This window comes from Tetrao urogallus, assembly GCF_951394365.1.
Source record: "Tetrao urogallus genome assembly, chromosome: Z".
Lineage (NCBI taxonomy): Eukaryota > Metazoa > Chordata > Aves > Galliformes > Phasianidae > Tetrao > Tetrao urogallus.
The window spans coordinates 4,233,907-4,251,018 of record NC_136816.1 but is presented as its reverse complement, the minus strand read 5'-3'; the positions used below and the strand labels follow the sequence as shown (position 1 = coordinate 4,251,018).

The 17,112-nt window shown below is 45.1% G+C and overlaps 1 protein-coding gene across 1 annotated transcript in view; it reads left to right on the top strand.

Annotated features, from left to right (window-relative positions):
• Positions 1–751: 751 nt before the first annotated feature.
• The window catches only part of SNX30 (sorting nexin family member 30), a gene marked incomplete at both ends in the record, with an annotated part of 49,922 nt that continues 33,561 nt past the window's right edge, over positions 752–17,112 (top strand). The window contains 2 exon segments of the mRNA XM_079548953.1: positions 752–893; positions 896–912. Coding sequence (XP_079405079.1) covers positions 752–893; positions 896–912 — 159 coding nt within the window.

Sequence of the window (17,112 nt, the reverse complement as noted above, 5' to 3'; positions counted from 1 at the left end):
CACTGATCCTGGAGGTTCAAGAAGTATGCAGATGTGGCACTGGGTTACATGGTTTAGCGGGGAGATGTTGGTGGGAATGCGTAATAGTTGGTCTAGATGATCTCAAAGGTCTTATCCAATGTAAATGATACTGTGATTCTACCAAGTATTGTTTGTTTTTATTGTGAAAGCCCACAGTGCTGCATTCTCAACCGTGTCCTGCTGCGCTACTCAAGTTGCCACCTGTAGGCTTCCTCACCCACCTCCACGCAGTGGGCTGCACTCCATCAGACGTTAAACACAAGTGAAACTTTACAGCACCGGAGTTGTGACTGGTCACGTATCCATGTGCATATTTTTGTATACCAATATATAGCTGTAAGGGGCTATGACTGTCTGAAAGTGCTGCTGTCTCTCCCCTGTAGCGTGCTACTGTGTCTAATTAGCGCTCAACAACGCAACACAAACACATTTTTTTCGCACTCTGAACCATGGCTGGGTCAGTACTATGACCCTAAAGCTCACGAACACACGACCGCCACAGGCCCGCTCCCCGCCTTCGTCGCGGGCCGGGCTGCCTTCCGCTGGCGGGGCGGGGCGGCAGGTGGCGCGGCGGGGCCCTGGGGGCGGGTGCTGCTCCCGCTCCTCCTCCTCCGACCTCTTTCCGCTCCTCCTCCGCCGCCGCCTCGTAGTGCGGTGGCGGCGGGCAGGCTCCGGTCGCGGCCCCGTAGCTCCCCGTCGAGGCCTGCGGTTGCCGGCCGGCTACGGCGCGATGTCGGGCGGCGCGGCTGGCGTTCCTAAGCCTCTCCCGTCCTCCGGGCCCAAATCGCTGCGGGAGATGCCGCATCCTCTGGCCACCTCCAGCAGCGAGGAGATGGGGCCGGCGCTCACCCCCAGCCCCGACCTGCTGCTGCCCGCAGCATCGCCGACAAGGTACGGCACCGCCGAGAGGAGCGCCGGGGGGGGGGGGGGGGGGGGGGGGGGGGGGGGGGGGGGGGGGGGGGGGGGGGGGGCCGAGCGGAGGGGGAAGGGCTGCACCTCTGCCTCCCCGCAACCCCTTCCCGGCTGCATCCCGGCTCCCCGCCGGGGGGCGAAGCCGGAGAGCCGCTGCCATGGGTGGCAGGTGGGTGCCGGGGCAGGGCTTTGCCCTCCCGGTGGCTGGAGCGGTGTCGGTCCCTCGCCGTGGGCTGCTCTGTGCTCCATAGCAGAGCCCCCAACCGCTTCTTCCACACGGCGGCTGTGTGGAAGGATGCTGTCGCGTGAGTACCTCAGCCTGCCTTCCCTTTGCTTCCTAGCCCGTAGTGTGTGTCAGGAAGGGCTCTGTGAAGCGTGCTGCCCGGCTGCGGATTCTGGGTGTGATGGTGGGTGAGTCTGCCTCTGTTGGTGCTCATCTGCTAACAGCTCTCAAAGACAGAGTGTGTCTGTGAGCAGAGTTCCTGGAAAGCAGCAAGGCAGGATTTCCTGGGAACAGGCAGCAACTTTTTTTGCTTTAAGCGTTTCTGTTGTTCCTACAAGATGTCACAGACCTGCTGGTCTCCCAGAGATATAAGTGCTTCCATGTGTGAAGTGAGATTTGTGGCAGTTGTCATTGACAGCTCCTTTTATGGGTCTTCTGGCCTCCCTGGAACACAGCAGAGGTCTGCAGCCACTTGGTTGATGATGCCCGTTCAACCTCATTCTTGAGCTGTATTGCAGAGATTTGAGTGTTCAGAGCTCAACCGTGCTCCTTTGTGGTTGCTGCTGAAAGGTCTCTGAGAAGTGTACCGCTGTCTCTGATAGCTGATCACAAACTGAGGCTGGAGAGGTATTTCTGCCCCCAGGCCAAATTCCTGCTCATCGGGAAGGTTTTTACCATTTTCTCCACCAGCAGCACAGTGAAGTCCATCTTCTAGTAGCTTTGTGTAATATTGCATGTTCTGTGTGCTTGGAAGCATGGGCATGCTATAAAGGGAAGAGCAAAAAAGGGATGAGGTCTGTGCTTGACCTGGAAATGGCACCAGGGTAACGAGCCTTGTGGAATAAAAGGATTTCCAGTAGGAAGAGAGCAGCATTCTTTTTTTCTTTCTAGCTGAATTAGCAGAAAAAAGCCAAGTGCCTGATCCTTCCGATGGAAAGGGTCCAACTGATCTACTGTCTCTAAGCTGTCCCTTCTTCCATTTACATACTCAAAGTGCTGGCAAGAAAAAAGATGAGTTGACTTCTTTGCCACTTCAGGAAGAACTCCAGTGAGCAAACAAGTGTTCATGTTTTTAAGGCAGTAATGAACTTCAGCTGTCTGCACTTTGTGAGTAGTCTGTAGAATGACTGTTATAAGTAAATAGAGACTTCTGTGTGGTTGCAGTATCTCTAATGCTGAATTGCTGGTGGTGGATCATTGATCTTCCAAAAGGCGAGGCTAGCTCTCTTGTCCACTTCATGGAAATGAAGTAAGCAGGTAAAAGAGAGAGGTCCTTATTGAAGTGCAACTCAAAATCTTTTCACGCGCTCTTTATTGTTGCTGGAGTAGGAGCTATTCTCTTGGCTTTCTGTGGATCTTCTGGGGGAGTGGTGGAGTCTGGCACTGCAGGACATGAGTGGGTTGGTCTCTTTTGCTGAAGCGGCTCTGAGTCAGTAAGCTTCTGTTAGAAACACCCCAAAGCCATGCCCGTGTTAGGACAGTCCATAGAAGGGTAGCACAGCTGCTGACCCATCACCATGAACTGCATAACTTGCTTTTTCTGGGTTCTTTTTATCTGCTCTGAGCAAATACTTCCTAAACGTTGCTGTGAGATAAAGGCCTCCTGCTCTGAGACTGGAATCCTGTCAGGAAAGTGCGGGAGTAAAGGAATTTGTCTGACTTTAAAGTAGTGCTTCAGTTTCCACCGCCACAGATGTGCAGCCTGAAGAGGTTGAATCTGTGCCATTGCAGCTTTGCATTCTTTAAAGCATGGTTTTCTTGCCTTTTTGGAGTGGATGAGTGGGGGCGCTACTTTCTCCTGAGTCAGAGGAACTTGGAGGGCAGGAATATTGCCTGCATGTGTCCCTCTGTTTTTTGATTCAAACTTGGCAATAGGCTGGTAGCTTAGACCTTGTCTGAGTTTGAAGTCTCATAAAATTTTAGTTTTCTTTTGAGAACATTGGCTAATCATCTTGAATCAGTTGGTCAGGGGAAAGGGAAGGAAATCCTTGTGTGTCGTTTTCTGCAGCTTCTCTTGTTTGGAGCACAGGACTACTGTGAATCTTATGAAGAGTGCTTCAGAATATTTATTGTCTGAAATAACGTCTTCATCTTGTAGGGAAGAAAGCTGTTTTAAGAGCCTGTAACTTCCTAATTAAGGTGGGCATATCTGGCTAAATACTAAGCATTTGTAGTGGTTCTGCAACAAAAGTAAAATACTTGAGCTGCAGGCTTTTATCTCTGAAGTATTTCTGAGTTGGCCAGATCTTTCTATAAAGCGTTCTGTTCCCCTCAGGATAAACAGTGCTTCATGCAATTAGACTTGATGTCTGACCTCCATCAGCTTTTTCAGACTTTTTCTTCCCATACCCTTGGCAGCCTCCAAACAAGGACACTGCTGAAGCTAAACCTAAGCAGTGCTGACCCCCTGATCTCAGGTGAGAGGGAAACATGCAGGAGGAAGCAGTCCCTCAGAATATGTGGTGATGTCCTGAGAATTCTTAAAGCAAGCTTTTGAAAGGCCTGCGCACCCGCTAACTGAGGTGTGCTTTTCCAAGCAGATTCTCTGCTGAGGAAGGTAAGACCAGTGGGGAAGTGTTAGTGTGGATTTATCTTTTTTTTTTTTTTTTTTTTTTTTTTTCCGGAGGAAAGAAAAGAAAGGGAAGTTCTGCTTGCATGTAGCTATGTGACTACTTCACCATTTTGTCACCTTCAGTAGTGAATCTACTGTACAGTCTAGGAAAAACACTGACTGTTAGGATAAAAGGTAGCATTAAGAGCTTGCTGGGTTTAGAGCAGAGGTGAGAAGTATGTGATATGCTGCTGTGTAATTGTACCCAAGTTATTGTAGTATTATTATAAGAGTTGGGATCTAGCCCTGCTGGGGTTACGCTGCTTTAATAAGCTGTTACTAAACACTGGAAGTACCAGGCTGTTCAGAATTAGAAATAAAGTATTCTGTTTGGCTTACTCCTGCTGTCCTCCAGCGTTGTTGTCTTTGCCATCTCTTTAGTCTAGTGTCATGAGAGCAGCTTCCTAATGGTGGCATTGGCCGTTCCTTCTATGGTCTGCTTTGAGACCAACAACTGCTGGACGAGGTCTGACTGCCAGGGCTGAGTTCACAGAATCACAGAATCACAGAATCACAGAATCACAGAATCACCCGGGTTGGAAGGGACCTCAAGGATCATGTAGTTCCAACCCCCCTGCCTAGCAGGGCCACCAAACATACACATTTAGATCAGGTTGCCCAGGACCCCGTCCAACCTGGCCTTGAACACGTCCAAGGACGGGGCATCCACAACCTCCCTGGGCAGCCCGTTCCAGGGCCTAACCACTCTCCTCGTAAAGAACTTCCCCCTAACATCCAACCTAAATCTTCCCTCCTTCAACTTGGATCCATAAGTTCTTGTCTACTGCTCCAAAAGCTGTAGTGTTCCACCTGTGCTAGTGTCACAGTCCACTTGGATCTATCAAGTTTACAAGACAACGTATTCTGTACATTAAACTTTATTTTATAAGCTCATTTGGAGAGGAAACAAGCAGTGTCTTGGTCTGCTTCATACAGACTAGTCTAACGTGAAATCACAGATCTATCTCTTAATTCACAAGTTCTTTAACTGGTAACTTGTGACTTTCAGTTTCCTCACCTTTGAGAGGAATAGTTCCCTACTGACTGACAGCTCTCATCCTTCCTCCTCTGTCACGGTTCAGGCATAGCATCACAGTAGGAAGCTTCTGGTCCAGCTTTTGATAGATCCACCACAAAAACGTTTTGGGAGAGTTGCCCTATGTGGGAAATTTTGTTCTTTGCCATTTCCAAAGATTAGTGGATTCTGAAGAGACTGCTGGCAGTCAGTATGCAAGAATTGTGCCTGCAGGAGATTGTGAGTTGCAGATGATAATGGCTTCTATCTTTTCCTGTCCATCCTCTCTTACATACCTGCTTTAATCGAATGGTGCTGCTCCCAGCATGCATGAGGCCTCATTGTGATCTGTGTTAGCTAAAATCTGAGCAGGACTTCAGTGGGGATTTGCTTGTCCTCTTTCAGAACTGTATGGGAACTGCTGAGTCACGGCCTGAACCTCTGATTAATCACCTGAGGCGAGCCATGAGTCAGCCAGAGGAGCACAGGTGAAGGCAATTCACCTGTGCTGCCGGAAGGGGTGGAGCCTGGCTCCACCCCTCCTAGACCTATTTAAGAGCTGGCTACCAGAGGGGAAGGATCTCTTCTGGAGATCCCCTCTCTTGGTGTCTTCTGGTGAGCTCAGCCGAAGGGTAAGCTCTTCCGCTTATTCTCTTTGTGATCATTGTCTACCTTGCTTGATTCTCTCGATTATATTGTGATTACAACATCTTGATATCTGTTGATTAAACAACTATATTGCAATTATAGCATCTTGATTATACACAGAACCCTTGACTCCCTTCATAGTGGTTTGTGGCCTATAACCTGTGTAGCTTTTATTCTTTGAAGATATGTGTGACTTCTGGTTGCTTATATTAATACTAGGCAGATGAACTGAGCTTCAAGGCTGTTTTGTAGGGAGTGTATCAGGCAGTTTGCATGTGGATTACCGGATTTGCAATGCATAGCTAGAAATTTGCTAATGCATGGAGGAGGCAGCTAGAACTCCAAATGTCTGTGTGCGCTAACTGGAAACTATTGCTTGCATGTGACCCTTTGCTCATCTGATTCCAGCTACCACCCTGGTGAATGCTTAGGCCTGTATTAGCACCTGATTGAGTATAAATACTTAGTGCAGTTGCTGGAGTGTTTTTACTTAGCACTCATATTCTGGAAGGGAGCCTGGCAACTTCCCAGCAAAAAATATACTGAGAGTCTGGAGCTCTGCTTCCAGCTTCCTTGGTTGCTAGTTTAATTATTGCTCTTCATCCACCCACAAATGAAACCAGTTTGCAGTATAATCTGAAAGCTTAAAATAAATCTGCTTAAGCTTCTACAAACTTCTTTCTTTTCTGACTAAATGAGAACTCTTAGACAAGTACCATGTACTTTTCTTAAAGTAGGCCTGAGGTAAATTTTCAGTCTTTAAAGAGACTGAGACTAGGAAAAAAAGTCAGGAACTGAAGCTGGTGAACTCATGAAACTGTGTCAGTGTGGGATGAATCAAGCCTGGTTCCGATCTATGGGAATATGAGATTCATATAGTAACTCAGAAAATAAGGTTTCCAATATTATCTTCTTCCCGGGGTTTAAGGTGAAGCCAACTGGCCTGTGGGTCCCTTGATCAGCCTTCCTGGAGAAACAAGTGGTGTCTTAGTTATTTCCCTTTCCCCTGCTCCTCAGTATTCAGGCGCCTCCCTTGGTCACCATCATAAAGATAAGATAATCCAAACTGACATTAGTGGCATTGGCCAGCTCCCTCAGCACGTATGAGTCTTTTTAATTTTTGCCTGTGGGTTTGTATCTGTCCAATTTGTTGAATTGTTTCCTAAGCTGATTTCCCTGACTGACCGTAAGCTTTCCCTCTGGCCTTAGAGGGCCACAGGTTCCTGTCAGTGAAGGCTGAAGTGGAGATAGCCCTGATGATGTTGACCTTTTCTGATCCCTTGTCCTCAGGTCCTCTGCCACATTTTAGCATGAGGACTGTGTTTTCCTTTCATTTTGTTTTGCTGCTGGTTACACCCTTAAAAACCTTAATTATTGTTGGTATCCTCATCGGCTAGATCTGTCTCCATCCCATTAATCCCATCTCTTTATTCCTTCTGGGTCATCTATCCCTACTGCTATCTCTCATATTTCTTTTTATATTAGAATTAAGTCAGGAAAGGCCTCCCGCTGCCTTTGGTCCATTTCTTGCTTACTTGGTTGGCCACATCTGAGGATGGGGAGGTGTTCTATGGAAATCAGCTAGCTGTGCTGGATGTCTCCTATCTGCTAAAGCTGTATCTATTTTTTCCAGCAGATCCCTAAAGAGGTCAAAGTCTGCTCTCTGGAAGTGTGAGGTTGTGGTCCTGCTGTGCTTTGGTCCATCATCTCAGGATTGCTTAACAGTCACTGCATTGAGTGGAGAAGTAATGCTACATAGTAGATAAGAATGTCAAGTGCTGCTGGCATTATTAAATTCTTGGACTGTGTTTCTTAAACCAGGAAGCTTTTAGAAACAAGCACCTGTCTGCCATACGCTTGTCTTATTCCTTGAATGTGAGATTTAGATAGCTGTTTAAAGGAATTGCTGTGTCTTCTGTTGCACTGTGTACACATCTGGTAGGTCATTTCTGATCACCTCATTAAAAGACCTAACTCAAACCTGGCATGGCTTTCAACTTGACGTCAGTGCTCTGCCTGTAGTAACGCTGCTGGCTGAGTCTGATTTCACATCTCTCTTAATGATATTACCTAGAACTGCTTCCTCAACCCATTGTGTCTCAAAAACTGACATCTCTTGGCTAGGGTAATACTATGTTACCTCACTGAAAGGACAGAGTTCCTGTCTCCCTTCTGCTTGTAGACAGCCCAGAGTGTAATAGTGGATAAACAGAATTGTTAAGGTTGGAAAAAACCTCTAAGATCATCTAGTCCAATTGTCCACCCACCACCAATATTTGCTCACTAAACCATGTTCCCTGGTGCCACATTCCACAGGAATGGTGACCCCTCTGCCTCCCTGGCAGCCCATTCCAGTGCCTGACCACTCTTTTGCAGAGAAATTTTTCCTAATATCCATCTTGACTCTCTTCTGGTGCAACTTGAAATCATTCCTTCTCATCCTATCACTGTAATCCGGAAGGATGAATTGGCCTTCACCTCAACACTGCCTCCTCTCAGGCAGTTGCAGAGAGGCAGTAAGATCTCCTCTGAGCATCCTCTTCTTCAGACCAAGCAATCTAGCTCCCTTAGCTGCCCTCCATAAGACTTGTGCTCCAGTCTCCTGGTAGCTTTGTTGCCCTTCTCTGAATGTCTCCAGCGCTTGATGTCTTTCTTGTAGTGAGGAGCGCCAAACTGAACCCAGTACTCAAAGTGTGTCCTCACCAGTACTGAGTACAGAGAGATGGTCACCTCTGTACTGCTGCTGGTTTCACTATTTCTGATACAAGGCACTGGCCTTCTTGGTCATCTGGGCACACTGCTGGCTCATGGTCAATGCTCAGCTGAACAATACCCCCAGGTATTGTTTCTTCCACACAGCCTTTTAGCCAGTCTGTCCCAAGTGTGTAGCACTGCTAGGGGCTGTTGTGCTCAAAGTACATGATCAGACACTTGGTCTTGTTGGACTTCATCTCATTGGCCTCAATCCAGAGATCCAACCTGCCCCTTGTCACTCTGTAGAGCATTCCTACTTTCAGACAGATGGACACTTCCTGCAACTTGGTGTCATCTGCAGTCTTACTGAAGCAATTACAGAATCACAGAATGTCAGGGATTGGAAGGGACCTTGAAAGATCATCTAGTACAATCCCCCTGCTGGAGCAGGAACACCTAGATTAGGTCACACAGGAGGGAGTTGAATGTCTCCAGAGAAAGAGACCTCATGACCTCTCTGGACATCCTGATCCTGTGTTCTGTTACCCTTAGTGTGAAGAAGTTTTTTCTCGTATTTATGTGGAACCTCCTGTGTTCCAGCTTGCACCCATTGCCTCATGTCCTATCATTAAGAAGGATGGGCCTCGGAACTGACTCCTGGAGAACACTTCTTGTGACTGGTTGCCAGCTGGATTGAACTCTGTTCACCACCATGCTCTGGAGCCAGCCATCCAGCCAGTTTTTTACTCAAAAGAGTGTACAAGTCCAAGCCATGGGCTGCTGGCTTCTTCAGGTGAATACTGTGGGAGGCAGTGTCAAAGGCTTTTCTGAAGTCTAGGTAGACTATGTCAACAGCCTTTCCCTCATCCACCAGGCAGGTTACCTGGTCATAGAAGGAAATGAGTTTTGTCGTGCAGGACCTCCCTTTCATGAGCCCATGCTGGCTGGACCTTATCCCCTGATTGACTGGCACATGTTGCTTGATTTCACTTAGGATAATCTCTTCCATAACTTTCTCTGGCACTGAGGTCAAGCTAACAGCCATGAAGTTCTCTGGATCCCTCTTTGTGGCCCTTCTTGTAGATGGGAGTCACGCGGGCAAGCCTCCAGTCCTCTGGTTCCTCTCTAGTTGTCCAGGAACACTAATAGATGGTGTAAAATGGCTTGGCAGTCACCTTCACTGGCTCACCCCTGAGTGGATCCCATCTGGTCCCATGGTCTTAGGACAATCCAAATGGGATTGGGGTTCTCTCTCTCTTCACCTGAAGCGTGGAGGCTTTATTCTTCTACTCGTTCCAGACTTCCACATCGGGTTAGACTACCCTGGTGTTGTTGCTTACAGTTAGTTGCCTTCCTTACAGAAATTGGAATTTATTGATAAGCATGCTTTCATAATACTTTACTGTGTAGATGCTCTGGTATTGTAAAACTTAGTGTGGTGATCTTTCTGTGATACACAACTTCTCGGTACAGCGTGTTTGTCTGGAATTCACAGTTCTCATCTCTCCTGACCAAAGTAAAGGATAGCTGACACTTAATTGAACAAACACTTGCATTAACTTAACTGTCTTAGCACTGTTATTTTATTAATCTTGCCATCTGGTAAAAATGAGCGTAGCTCCTAATGTACAACTGAATGACTGCTTTGTGGGTCTTATTTCAACTTAACGGAGAAGGTAATATACCTTGAGCTTTAATTCAGTGCTGCATAATCTTTCATAATTGCATAAGCTTTCATAATCTTTTCTGAAATAATACTTTTATAATGGTTTATGACAAAGAGCACTGAAAACAGTCAGACGTTGAAAACATACATACAGGAACTTGGTTCTTAACTTCAGCTATGTTTTAGAAGGGTGAGTCTTGGCAGTGACTTGTTTTTGGTCATTGTGGAAAAAGTTATGCTTGGTGGTTGGAAAGAATCTTTTGGGCTGCTTCTGCTGGAACCTCTCAGACCTAAGAGAGCTGCTAAGTGCTCTGTGGGCTCCCTAATGGTAAGCAGGGCAGAGTACACAGGATAAATAGGTTCAAAGGGTCTTTTCTTTTAGGGCATCTTTTCTCTTAGGGCACATCATTCTCTGTAGGTATCGCAGAGGTTTGTGATAAACCTCAGGCAGCATTATTTCTGCAACTAATGACCTGAGGGATAAAGGATGAATTCCAAGGCCTTCCCGTTGACACGTGGATGTGGGAGACATCAGTTCCAAGATTAATCTGCAAGCTATTGTCTTGATTTCTTCTAGCATTGCAGACTACCTCTCTGGTATCTCAGATACATCATCTAGCTGCTGCAGTAGCCACTCACATCCTTTCTGTGTGGAGAGGCTGGTCTCTCTAAATAGTTCAGGGAATGAGACAGGAGCTTTTACAGTGCAGTGAGGTGTAACTTAGTATTAGCTTAGCTGAATGAAGACCTACTTACCATCTCGAGGACAGTTCAGGTGCTGCAAATGTGTGTGTTCTCAGTCTGCAGAGCGCACTGCAGCAGTTAAAAATGGTGTTTGATCTTGTGTGTTTCTCTGAAGCAACATCACTAAAACGTGTTCTCTGCAACCCTTGAGCATGATATTCAGTGCGGAGCTGTTCTGACTCTGAAAGCTGTTGCTAATTCAACAGCCTGAGCCAGATTTGCAGTGAAGCTCGCAGACCAAGGTATCCTGTATACAGTGAAGTGAGTCAGAAGACAAACAAAAAAAGCAAAAGCCCTACACCATAAAAAAAAAAAAAAAAAAAACCAACCAAAAACTGGACAAAAAGACCCTCTCAACCAAAACAACAACAACAACAAAACACCTTAACACCTTAGGGTGGCAGCTGCAACCCTAAAGTAAAAGTCTGCTAGTAAATTCTTGAAAAACAAGGGAATCTGTTTTTCTTGCTGTAACTAAGGGCAATAGCTAACAGCAAATTAGGACTAGCAACGCTGCCATGACAAACTGAGGATGAAAAACAATTGCAGTGAGTTGCAGCTTTTTAATTAGTTTAGTTCCTAGTGCTGGACCAACCTACAAAACAGTTTTTGGGACCTGTTTTATTTCTTATATGGGGGTAGGGGAGCAGGAGAAGACGTTGTCTTCTGCTGTGGGTAATGCTGTAATGCCCAAAAAGAAAGTATCTGTCTGAATAAGCATATAGGGAATGTGAGTTTAGTGGATCTAGTTAGGACCACATCCACATCCAGAGCTTCTGTAGTGTTTCTCCAGTGAAGCAATAAGCAGTAGGCAAGAAGCTACTCTGGAAAGTGGTTGTTTCTCTGTAGATTCTAAAGAAGGACTGCTGTTTGATTCAGGTTTGTGTCCTTATGCATCTTAGGCTGAAGAGAGCTGCACTAGTATGGAGGAGCATCTTAAAAATGTTTAGTACTCCACCTGCCATGAAAATAAAACAAATTAAATGTAAATAGCAACTGGATTTACTTGCTTCTAGATGTTGCCCTAAATTTAAGGAGTGTGATGGGCATTCTTGTGAGAAGAATTGGCTTGCCTAGAAAAAGGATAATTGAAGTGGTCCGTCATGCTGTTAATGGCTTCTAAGCCTGATTCTCATTCTCTGTTCTGGATTCGAGTAGTATTGAAGCTTAAAAAATCAAGGCTAAACCACACTAACAGTGCTAATCTGATGAAAGTACCTAGTAGACTCTTAACACCGAGACGTTGGCAAGAGGTAGAGCTTCTCTGTTGTATTGGACTGATAAAGCTGGAAGCATGTTCCCCATGCCCACGTGGGGAAGTGTTGCTGTACAGTGCTTTAGTGGAACTAGTTGCATCCTTCTGAAGGGCATCCCGGGATCCTAAAAACTTGCATTAAACCGAGTCTGCACAGTTGGCCTTCCTTTTCTATTAACTTTGAATGATATGAGGTAGCATGAAAGGAATATGTTTCAGTGCATGTCTTGTTTAATGGCAGAGAGGCCTCCTTTCCCTTGGTGCTGCGGATGGTGTTTGCAAGAGCAATTTCCTGCTAACTCAGTGGCGAAAGCATGGACACATTTTTGAATGGTGATTGCTCCAGGCAGTGCCTAAACCCATGCTTACCTGGGTAGGACTGGCACTTTTGCTGTTGCCTTTTAAATACTCCTTCAAGGCTGATTGGATGCGAAAGTCTTGTGTGCTGCCAATACAGAGCTGTGTTTTGGATTGTTACCAAGACTGTCCCTGGAAAGTTTTTAATCAATACCACTTATTGTCACTGATCATCATGGCCTCTTGAGGATGTGTACGCTGGCTTTCATTTTGCTGACCAGTATGCACCTGGATCAGTGTACTTTAGCTCTTGCAGTCCTTTGTGGTAAATGTCTGTATGTGCCACAGTGCCTGTCATGAGCCTAGGGCCATAAAAATTAAGGGTGTTTCTGCTGACAAGTCAGAAAATAGATTTCATCCCTTGTTTTTCCCTCTTATTGGACTCTAGATAAGTTTTTTTTTTTTTTTTTTTTCTTGTATAGTGAGAAAATACGTGCACTCACCTTTCTTGAAGTGGAGAATGAAGTAGTCTTAACTGGCATTTTTTTTTTTTTTTTTTTTTTTTGCTTCCAACAGTTACGCACTTTGTTTATTTCCCCTCTTTGGAGCAAATCCCATTCTGCTGGAAAACATACTGTTAATCAGCAAATGTAATTGAGGACTGTCCCATAAACTGCACCTGCAGACTATCTCTGAGAGCTCCTCCAAGTGCGCTCTCCTCCAACTCTTCCAGAGCTTGAGATTAAAATGTGAGATGAACAGACAGTCTGATTTGCTTTCATGAAACTCTGTTTACACTGTCTGGGGGAATGCTAATAATGCAGCATATCTGAAGTGGTGAGCATGAGAAATCCGTGTCATAATGCGAAGTGGAAGTGTATTTGCACTTGTTTAAACACAGCAGTGGCCAGAATAGCTGCTTTCCAGCCTTCTCTTATCTTCTCTTCCCATTTTTTCTCTTTCCTTTCCCTAGACATACAGAACAAAGGCCTTTGTGTCTGTTCAGATTTTTAAAATGTTGCTGTTTGCTCTTAGGAGCGTTTCATCCCAGTCAGTACTGTGGTTACCAAGGTAAAGGTTAAATCTGCAACCCACCTAAATATGCTTCTACTAGAGTATGAATGGGAAAGAAGCAGTATCAGGTATATCTGAAGAGTTGTTTCTAAAAGAAGGCAGTTTAGTTAGAACAGTTTGTTAAGCTTGTCCAGTCTTTAATCAAATATAAATTCTGCCTTCTTGGAGTGTGGATGACTCCTAGTCATATGCTGAATTCAGATTTTTCCTGCTTGAAGTCTGAATCCTTGCTGCTGCTCTGCTCTTAGACGGTGATAGCTAAGGTTCTGCAAACAAAGCTTGAAACAAAACTGTGGGTGTGTTAGACATGTTAATTATCAAGGTGCTTTTTAGCATGTTTAAATGGTTTATGGTCTTTGTGTGCACAGCTACAGAATCCCATTCATGGTAATTCAAGTCTTGTAAATGAGCAGTATTCTTAAAACAGTATTGGAAGGACATGGAACTTTACACAGCTAGGGAACAGTAATTAAGTTTTGATTCAAAAGGTCTTTCTGAATGTTTCTGAAAACATGAACCATCTGCAGTTTGTGGAAATCTGTGCTCCGAGGGCACTGCTGCCTCTTCCCTTCTGCTGAGGACCAGAAGAAAGAAACCACACAAGTTTGCTCTGCTGAAGGATGGAAAACCAAGCCTACTCAAACATTAAACTCACTTGTGTTCTGTCAGGTCACAGGCACTTCCACTACTTTCTACAGCTTTGACATATCTATGAATTAATCTTGCTTTTGAAGCCAGATTGGCTTTCCACTCAGCAAGCTAAATAAAGCTTTCTGCAAGGACTCTGCTTTGTGAACTGATGTAAAATCTAACCTGGGATCTGGGAACGTTTTCCAAGAGAACAGTTCATCCTGTGAACTTGTTGAAGTATCTTTTTGCATACTAAAGTAACTTGCCACAGAAAGGGGTTTGTAGGGTGAGGCAAGCATCCTGTAACTCCTTACTTTCCTTTCTGTTCAAAGGGTGTGGAGAAGTGTGCATCCTGTTAGTGAGAGTTAGTAAGTCAAAAATGTCTTATCCCTTTCCATTTTACTGAAGTAATAACTACTCAGAATAACAACATGCATAGTTCAGGTGCTTGATCCCTAAAGCCTTTTTGCTTTTGTTCACAAGTAGCACAGCTTACTAGTAATATTGATAGATTTGTCTTAACTGCTGTAAAAACATTAGTGAGATGCTACTCATTACCCTAATTTTTAAAGTATAACTGGAACTACTTTCAACTTCAGTGTGGCAATCCATAGCTTTCTCTTCAGATTAGGAAAAGGGGCTACTCTCTTAAGGAGTCTGTGAGGAAATAGGCAGATAGCCAGACTGTGTGAGCAGATGGTCTGGTCTGGTATATGACACCTTTCTATGACTGCTTGCACAGAAATAGTGGAAATAAGGCATATTGTTGCCAAGTCTCTGGAGACCCCTGGGACATAGCTAAGAGGTTGCTCTTACTGAAAATACTGTTTGCAGGAAACACTTCTGTGCCCACATTTTTGCTCTGGTTAGCCTAACTGAGGTGATTTATGGGAAGACAAACCACAGAGTAAAATAATCCATCCTGTAAGCTTGGCTGTTAGCCTGAGGGAAGAGGTAAGAATCCCATGACCTGCATGAGAATGCTTGGGACCTGTCTGTGTCAGTTTGTAGTGTCTCTGAAGAGCATTTGTTTTAGTGTTTCCCTGTCCAGCCAAATAGGCTGTAGTACAAACACAAAGTCCTCTAAGAGTGATACCTTTGTTAGCAAGAGTGCTTCCAGGTCTTAGGTGGTACTAAACTGCATGCCATTAAGATCAGCTGCTGTATCTGAAATTTGTGTGTTTTTAGGGGTACTGGGAAGTTGTAAGTTTCTAGGCAGCGGAGACCTACATAGGAGAAATATTAGTTTGAGTGATGAGTTACAGAATAAAATCATCAGGGTTCATGGCTTGGCAAGTTGCTGCACTGTAACACATACTTAAAATTTCCCAAGAGCAAACTGATACGGTCTTTATCTAGTCAGACCTCAGAAGTAGCTTGTTGGTTGGATGCACAGAATACCAATAATACTGCTGGAAATGCTGGAAGTGAGGCTTGGATGCGTGCATGCTCCACTAGGGCTTTCTGCCCAACCAGCTTGCTGCATAATATCTTCTAGAGCTGGAAGGTGAAAGATCAGTGCCTGTGATCTTTCGGTGCTTGGCACTATCACTCCTCTACTGATATATTTCCAGGTGATAGCAAGAAGGCTTGCTTCTCACTAGAGCTCAGTCTGTATTACTCTTAAAATAGCCTCAATTTTGCAATCTGATTCTAGGTTATTAATATAGTGGGAAATTCAGACTACTTCTGAAAGTGCAAAGTAGTTTCTAGTGAGTATGCTCCCACACAGTGCTCTTGTTCCTCTTTATGGAGAGGGATGTCAGGAGCTGATGTCTCTGTGCACACTTTCCCTTTCCTAGAATTACAGGTCCAGCGTCGGAGGGTGGTTCTTGCAGCTTTTGTCAAAATGCAGTTTAACACCGTTCTGTTTGTGGATCGATGTAGAAATTATATGTTACTTTCTCCTGGGAATTTGTAAGGCTTTGGAGTTTCAGTTAACTGTGTGGGTGTTTTGTTTCTTTTATCTTGCAGAGAAAGACTGCTCTTTCTTCTTCCTTTTCTCAGTGTGTCCATAGCATTTGTCCTTCCTTGCAGTCTGCCTCCTTGCTTTGATTACTTTCAGTGGGTTGTGCAAGGAAACAAAGGGGACGTGTGGTAAACAAAGATACTAATGCCTGGAAAGCAATTAAACTGAGCAAGGGGGAAGCAAATACCTTTTCTTCCCTTGACTTATATCTGAAGAGAATTTATGTATTTGCCTGCAGCTGGTATTGGATAACAGTCTTGTGCAGGTGCTTGGTGAGATCCTTCAGAGGGGAACTGTGCTGTTAGTGACAGGGTCTGGATGAACTGGAGAATGGAAATGTGTATTCTCTTCCCACCTAGAGCTGACCTGTGCAGATCAGTGGTAGAGAACTCCAGAAACCAAAGCTACCTTCTCTCAGAACTCTCTGGGATAAGTCATGCTGTGAGCAGGTCTGTGAGAGCCAAGTTAATACAAGCTTTTATAGTGTTTTTGAATGCTTGTGTTTAAACTACTTCAGTTTTCCAGTCACCAGCAGCAATTCTGCTAAGACTTACTGTTAAGTACTGGAGGCATGAAAATAAGACTGTTCCAGAGCCCAACTGTAATCGCTGCATGGAATCACTGTCTCCTTGCCATCACTCTGTCTGTGGTTGTGCCTCTGAGAAATGGAAGGCAACAAAATGCCTTGAAGCACAAGGAGGAAAATGTGGCAGTTCAAGTGTAGAAACAAAACAGCAAGGCTCCACAATTGATACAGACCTGGGTATAAAATCACTGATGTTGGTAGGATTAATTGAAGATGCGTGTACTTAACTTTGCCTCTAAACAGCAACATTTCCATACGGTCTCCAGATGTCTCTTACGTCATTTTATACCTGTTTCATGAGAACAAAGTACTTGCAACATCAGGTAGCTTCAGGCTAATCCTTTTCAGAAGTGAGATTATCTGTGCTTGGACAACTTTTGGGGCAGTTTAGTCAGCACTTGACCTAAGGGCTGCTGATGGGTCTCGCCTGTCACAAAGAGGGAACAAATCCTAGCCCAGAAGCTGGCAAAGCTCATTGAGAGCTTTGAAAGGTATGAAAGGGGAAGGGGATAAAAGCAGGACTGCTTGAGATGAGCCTGGGGAAACAGTGCCTGAGTGGGGGATGAGGCAGGTGGCTCAGCTGAAGTATATCTTCACCAATACAAGCAGCTTGGGCAACAAACAGTAGAACTGTAGAACCAGATAATGGAATCATAGAATGGCCTGGGCTGAAAAGAACCATAGTGATCATCTAGTTTCAACCTCCCTGCCATGCGCAAAGTTTCCAACCACCAGACCAGGCTGCCCAGAGCCACATCCAGCCTGGC